This window comes from Penaeus japonicus, unplaced genomic scaffold (assembly GCF_977035675.1).
Source record: "Penaeus japonicus unplaced genomic scaffold, GWHDUDI00000001_assembly GWHDUDI00000033, whole genome shotgun sequence".
In the NCBI taxonomy this organism is placed as follows: domain Eukaryota; kingdom Metazoa; phylum Arthropoda; class Malacostraca; order Decapoda; family Penaeidae; genus Penaeus; species Penaeus japonicus.
The window spans coordinates 11,263,665-11,271,164 of record NW_028234435.1 but is presented as its reverse complement, the minus strand read 5'-3'; the positions used below and the strand labels follow the sequence as shown (position 1 = coordinate 11,271,164).

General features: G+C 42.6%; 1 protein-coding gene across 1 annotated transcript in view; it reads left to right on the top strand.

Moving 5' to 3' along the window:
* LOC122265255 (uncharacterized) overlaps positions 1–7,500 on the top strand; it is an 18,520-nt gene that overhangs the window by 1,640 nt on the left and 9,380 nt on the right. Inside the window, exons 2-5 of the mRNA XM_086556654.1 lie at positions 170–337; positions 2,172–2,319; positions 3,507–3,631; positions 3,735–3,828. Of these exons, the coding sequence (XP_086412780.1) occupies positions 170–337; positions 2,172–2,319; positions 3,507–3,631; positions 3,735–3,828 (535 nt within the window). The remainder of the gene's footprint in view (positions 1–169; positions 338–2,171; positions 2,320–3,506; positions 3,632–3,734; positions 3,829–7,500) is intronic.

Below are 7,500 nucleotides of genomic sequence, written 5' to 3'. Positions count from 1 at the left end.
TACACATTAATATATGTCACTGAAAACAGCGATTGAATTATTTACGGAGCTCATCCATGAATGAAAATCTGGATAGCAAATCGCCATTCGAAAACAAAAGACAGTCTCTAATCATGAAAGACAATTAAAGTTGCATACAGAATGATACAAACACTTGTCTGCATTGCAGGTTGTGGTATCAAGAACCATGAGATCACCTGTGGTTTTCGCGTGGAGTCTGGTTATCCTTCATGGTATCCTAGCGGAGTCCAACATCTCTCAGATGTACAACTTGATGGGCACAGGTTACAGTACAGTGGATAAGTTTATATATAAAAACCTCGGGACAATGCACAAAGTGAGTAGACGTGTCGTAACCTCATGAGCCAGTGTTTCTTAACCTCCTCTCAAGTTCTGTTTCCTAGCTCCCTCTTGTAGCTGGTCCCTGTCCCTATGTCCCCCTAAGTGTTTGTCCCTTCGTGTGTGCAAGGACGAAATAACTCTCAACAAGAAAGCATTAGTAATTCGTATATCTGCCTACTGGTTGGTGATTGGTTAGTATAGCACTATTCTGATTATAGACTCTCATTTAAATGGTCACTTTCAGATCAAGGATTTGTAGAAAATAAATAGGAAACGTACCATCGTCATTTCAGGTAACTTAACTATCACAAAAAAATAATAGAATTTCAACGTTTTTTTCATATCGAATGTAAGGTAGTGAATTAAAAAGACGCCAGAATAATAAAGACGAGCAAAAGACATTCATAATGTTAATCATAATTGAATGTAGTGAAAAATACCTGGATGAAGTTCTTCACTACATTTGATGGATGGGTTGGAAGTTCTCTTTCCTTTAAAAGTATTAAATGATCAAAATAGTTTATTGAATAGGATAATATATGTGTATGTATTTATATATACACGACCCGCTAAAAGAGTTGTCCAATCAGACGCCTTAAGAGACGTCATGGAACTTACCTATATGCTCTTAGCAGAGCAGTGATTGTGAATTTTTACGAACAATTCCCGTGGGCACTCGGCAGCCACGGAATCACAAATTCAAGTCCTAAATCAGGTTACCGAGGTTATATGTATGTGAGAAGATGGTAGAATGCAGTAACGCATTTTTAATATATACAAATTTTTACCTCCCTAACCGCGACTCAAACCCGCACCGTAAGATTGACAGGTGCGGCGGCAAGACCACTCAGCTACACGACCCGCTAAAAGAGTTGTCCAATCAGACGCCTTAAGAGACATCATGGAACTTACCTATATGCTCTTAGCAGAGCAGTGATAGCGAATTTTTACGAACAACTCCCGCGGGCACTCGGCAGCCACGGAATCACAAATTCAAGTCCCAAATCAGGTTACCGAGTTTATATGTATGTGAGAAGGTGGTAGAATGCAGTAACGCATTTTTAATATATACAAATTTTTAGCGGGTCGTGTAGCCGAGCAGTCTCGCCGCCGCACCTGTCAATCTTACGGTGCGGGTTCGAGTCCCGGTCTGGGAGGTAAAAATTTGTATATATTAAAAATGTGTTACTGCATTCTACCATCTTCTCACATACATATAACCTCGGTAACCTGATTTGGGACTTGAATTTGTGATTCCGTGGCTGCCGAGTGCCCGCGGGAGTTATCACTGCTCTGATAAGAGCATATAGGTAAGTTCCATGACGTCTCTTATGGCGTCTGGTTGGACAACTCTTTTAGCGGGTCATGTAGCCGAGCGGTCTCGCCGCCGCACCTGTCAATCTTACGGCGCGGGTTCGAGTCCCGGTCTGGGAGGTAAAAACTTGTAAATACATGTATATACATGCATATATACATACATATATGTATGTATATATACATATGTATACGTACATATATGTATTTATATATACATATATATGAATATCTACATATATATTTACATATATTTACTTATTTACATATACATATGTATATATATACATATACATGTGTATATATATATACATATATATGTGTGTATATATATATATATATACATATATATGTGTGCATATATATATACATATATTTATACATTTACACATATATATATATCTCCCTCTATATATACGTATATATGTATATATGTATATATATATATATACACATATACTTACACACACACCTGTAAGTGTGGAAAAAAAATCTTAATCCATTTGTACACGCAGTTCACGTGTGGCATCAAGTGCAGGACGGATGAGAGCTGCAGAGGCTTCATTCACACTTTCAAAGGAGAGTGTCTCTTCCTCTCAGACCCATTCTTTTCTTTGATGGCCAGACGCAAAAGGACGCCGGGTGCCAAGCTGTACTGGAAAGGTCAGACTCGATTCTTGTTTCATCCGCATGATGTTCTTGAAAATAACATGAACTAGCAATAGGCTAAGTATATTATTGGGCTTTTCGTCACACACTCAATGGATATATTTTGATTATCGCTCTCGCTGCATATATGCACACACACACACACAAACACAACACACATAACCTCTTCCCCACACACACACACTCATGTGTGTGTGTGTGTGTGTGTGTATATATATATATATATATATATATATATATATATATATATATATATATATATATAAATATACATAATATATACATACATACATATATATATATATATATATATAATATATATATATATATACATACATATACATACATACATACATATATATATTTACATATATATATATATATATATATATATATATATATATATATATATATATATATATATCAGTGCAGTTTTTAATTTTAATGAGCCTTATTTTCAAGGACCGGTTCACATTATGAGGATGAATATAACCACACTTTAACGATATATATAATTTATTAAAAAAAAAAATAAATAAAAAAAATAAAAATAAAAAAACATTGTGAATTTGATAAACCGACCGACACCTCATTAGTGATAGCACAGAATACAGGGACAGGTAGAAGAGACACTTGTTTGTTTGGTGTCACCAAACTATCAACGCACTAAAGAAAAAGGCTGGAGAAAAAAAAAAAAAAAAAAAAAAAAAAAAAAAAAAAAAATATATATATATATATATATAAATATAAATATATATAAATATATATATATATATATATATATATATATATATATATATACATATAGATATAGATAGATAGATAGATAGATATATTACTCAAGTAATATAAATCATATGGAAAAGAAATAAATAAAATAAATGAATATAAATTAACAGAGAAAAACTAACTCACAAGCAGATAAAAAGTGACCGACCACATGTATTGTTGGAAACGGGTGAGGGAACACCTCCGCACATGCGCTTTACATTCAGGTAGACCGCATGTAAATAATGAATTAACAGTATAGTTACATTCTAAATGATAAGTAAATTTATTCTCATGCAATTTACCAGACCTTTACAGTGTGGGCGTGTGTTTCTGCCTGTATGAGTGTGTGAATTTATGTGTATGTACGTGCATTCGTGTGTTTCATTCATGAATATGACAAATTTTGACAGTTGGTGGTATGGAATCCTACTGGCGTTATGAAGACAGGTTTTATATGCACCTCAGAGCTGACCTCTCTGGTGATAAGGCCGATGATATATGCAAATTCTTCAAAGGAACAGTCATAATTCCCAAGGTCAGTAAACACTCAGATGCTTGCACTTGTCCAGCTTACAGTCAAATATGTTCATATATCATTTACAAAATTTTCCTTCAAGTCGCTTTCTCCCTTCGAACAGAACTCTAAAGAGAATGAGTTTATCGTCCCTCTTCAGAATACTACGTGGCTGGGAATCAAGAGAGTAAAGGGGATTTTCGTTAATCAGTATACAGGTGAGTGGGAGACCATAGGTTATTTAGTCTTAGGGAGGATTTATACTTAACGTATACATGTATTAGAGAGAGAGAAAAAAAGAAAAAATATCTCACTCTTGATTTGGGGATGGGCCATAAAATTCATATATATGTGTATATATATATATATATATATATATATATATATATATATATATATATATATATATAAATTGTTACTCCGGCCGCCTCATCTATCTGCCACCAACACCAGGCAGGCTAGGCAGACGGCGTGCTAACCACAGGGTCGTGAACACAGAACAGCTCCAAGAGGCACCGAACACCACAGCGTCCCAGAACACCACGAGGGGAAACGCCACGAGGCGAGGCAGAGCATGAAGTAAACACACAATAACACGTCTATCCTTTATTTACACTAGTTCTTCACAAGTACACTAATCTATGGGCACAGTACAGAGGGGAACCAGCACATCACACTGCACCATTCACACTTATAACAGTACAATACAGGGTATCTCAGGTCACAAGGGGCACATGCGAGGTCTTAACAGCAGGAGCACCAAACTGTGTCTGTCCTGGCATTGTTCCTCTGCTCCTCTCGCCCCAACTTTTGCATCATGTTATCCTGTTGACACATGTTTACACAAAGACAAAGACCCACTGGCGTAGCACTATCCCCTCCTATCAAGCAGACAACTCGTCTGCTCTGACATACCTAAACATGAAATAAACAACAGAAAACATAAAGAAAATCATTCCTCAAAAACAAACAAAATACTTTCAAAACAAAAGAAAATGTAATGGGGAATTAGTCCTCAGAAACAACATAAAAATCTTTCATCCAGCTCGGCCTTCTTCACTCTCGCTGGGGTCACTGTAGTGGAGGTGTGGGCGCCGGCAGGTTGGCAGTGGCACCCAGAGGGATATCTCCGGCCCCAAGACCTGGCTCAGGGTCGCCATTGACATCTGCCGCATCGCCCTCACCGTCCAGATGCTCGTCTTCATCTCGGTCAGCATCTGCCGCGTCCTCATCACCGCTACTGGGGCTTACGTCATCCTCTTTTTCACCATGGCCCCAGGAGTAGCTTCCTGGCCAGTGGTAACGCCACAGCCGGTCCACGTGGACAACAGACGGTCGCTTTCGCCCTCTGCGAATCCGATAGATGACATCAGTGAGGGCCGCTACCACTGTGCATGGCCCTTTCCAGGGGTTCTGTAGCTTTGGTAAGAGCCTTCGCTTCAGCGAGAGCCCTCGCCTCCGATGCGGGTTATGCAGCCTCACTCTGTCACCTACGTTGTACCTCACTTCCCTCATGCGCCGGTCGTAGGTCTCCTTCATGGCTTGGCCGGCTACCTTGAGCTTGCCATGCTCTCATCAGTGCACCTCCGCCAGGTTCTCCTGCAGAGCTGCTGCATAGCTGGAGGTGACAGTTGGTAAGTTCACGTCAGGAGGCCGTCCTGTGGCCAAATCCACCGGTAACCTGAGCTCACAGCCAAACATGAGTTGGGCAGGTGTGAAGTCTGTTACCTCATGTACAGCAGACCGGTAGGCCATGAGCATGACGGGCAGCTTGATGTCCCAGTCTTCCTGACTTTCCCTTCAATATTTGGCTAACTGTTGAATAAGGGTATGGTTAAACCGCTCCACCATACCATTGGACAGTGGATGGAGGGGTGTCGTCCTTGTCTTGCGCACTCCTAACAGCTCGCAACACTCACAGAACACTCGTGACTCAAACTCACGGCCTTGGTTAGAGTGCAGTTCAGAAGGCACACCAAAACGGGTAATGAATTAATTCACATACAGGCCAGCCACTGTCTCGGCCTCGTGGTTGGGTAATGCATATGCCTCAGGCCACTTTGAGAAATAGTCCATTACCACACAAATGTATCGGTTCCCCTGTGGCGTGAGAGGCAGTGGACCAGCATGGTCCACTGCCGTTCCATGGGTGCTCCTACACAGTACACCTGTAACGGGGCCCAGTTCTTTCTAGCGGGGCCTTTCTTTGCACTGCACATGTCACACACTCTACACCAATCAGACACACCACTTCTCATGCCCACCCAGTAGAAGCATTGACGGAGACGGCTCAGGGTCTTTTTCTCCTCCTGGTAACACTGGCATGTAATTCCCTCAGCAACTCAGCACGCATGGCCCTGAGTACTACAACTACCCACATGTCACTGTCCACTTCACTCAACGTCACCCAGCACTTCACTAAGACACTGCCTTGATCCACTCGTAACTAGCTTCACACGGGCAATGGACACGTCCCGTGCAGTGGACAATGCAGTAGTTGTACTGCTCAAGGCGCCCTAACCACCTTGCCAGCTGACCCTCTGCTACTTTCAGCGATTTTAACCACTGTTGAGCAGTATGGTCGGTCCAGATGGTGAACTCGGCACTGTAGAGGTATGTGTGAAAGTGATTGAGACTTTTCACCGCCAGCAACTCTTTCCTTATCACATAATAGTTGCGTTCAGGTCTGCTGAACTTGGCACTGTAGTAGGTCACGACATACTCCTTCCTGTCCTTTACCTGTGACAAAACTGACCCGATGCCCTCCGTACTGGTGTCAGTGTCCAACAGGTAAGGGAGCTTCGGGTCCGGATAGGGCAAGACTGGTGCTTCCAGCAGGGCCTTCTTCAGGTTGTCAAATGCGGACCGACACACCTCGTCCCACTGGAAGCACTCCCTTTTTCGTGTAAGTCAGTGGAGAGGAGCAGCTACGCTGATGAAGTCCTGTACAGTAAGTAAGTGCACAGGCCCAGGTAGCTCCTGACTTCCACCACATTAGTGGGAACCGGCCACTTCTCCACCACCGCCACCTTCTTTGGGTCGGTACGCACACCGTCTTGACTGACGACATGCCCCAGAAATGAAATCTCATGCTGGAATATCGAGCATTTCCTAAGGCTGAGTTTAAGGTTGGCCTTCCTCAACCGCTGTAGTATCTCCTCCAGCCGCTCCAGCTCCTCCTCGAAGGTGCTCCTGAAGACGATGACGTCATCAATGTAGACAAGCGCCGTCTTCCACTGCAGGCCATCCAATACCTTTTCCATCAGATTCTCGAAACAACCAGGGGCATTGCAGAGACCAAAGGGCATGACGTTGAATTGCCACAGGCCCTGCCCGAAGGAAAAGGCAGTCTTTGGCTTGTCCTCTTCCGCCATCTCCACCTGGTGATATGAGTCCTTGACAGTTATGTCATTCAGCGCCCAGTAGTCCACACAGAAGCATTGTGTACCGTCCTTTTTCTTCACCAGGACTACCGCTGATGACCATGGACTGTCTACTGTTTAATCATCCCCTGCGCCGCCAGCTTATTGACTGTGCGCTGCATCTCCTCTCACCTGGTTGGTGCAATACGTCAGGGGGTGCTCTTGATGGGCAAACTACTTCCGGTGTTAATGTGGTGCTTCACCAATCCTGTGCAGCCCAGGTCCAAGTCACCCCTGCTAAACACGTCTGCATACTGAGCCAAGGTGTGGCGCATCTTCATCGTCTGTGCCTCCATCAGGTTAGCGGCGCTCCGGTGCGCCAAATCCTCGAGGAAGTCAGGCAACGGCCTCACACTAATCATCTCCTCACTCTTCGACGACTCTTCTGGGCACTCCACTTCCTCACAAGTGCCCAGCTTTGCACCAGCTGGCATCTTCTGGGCCTTATTAGAGAAGTTAGCCACCAAT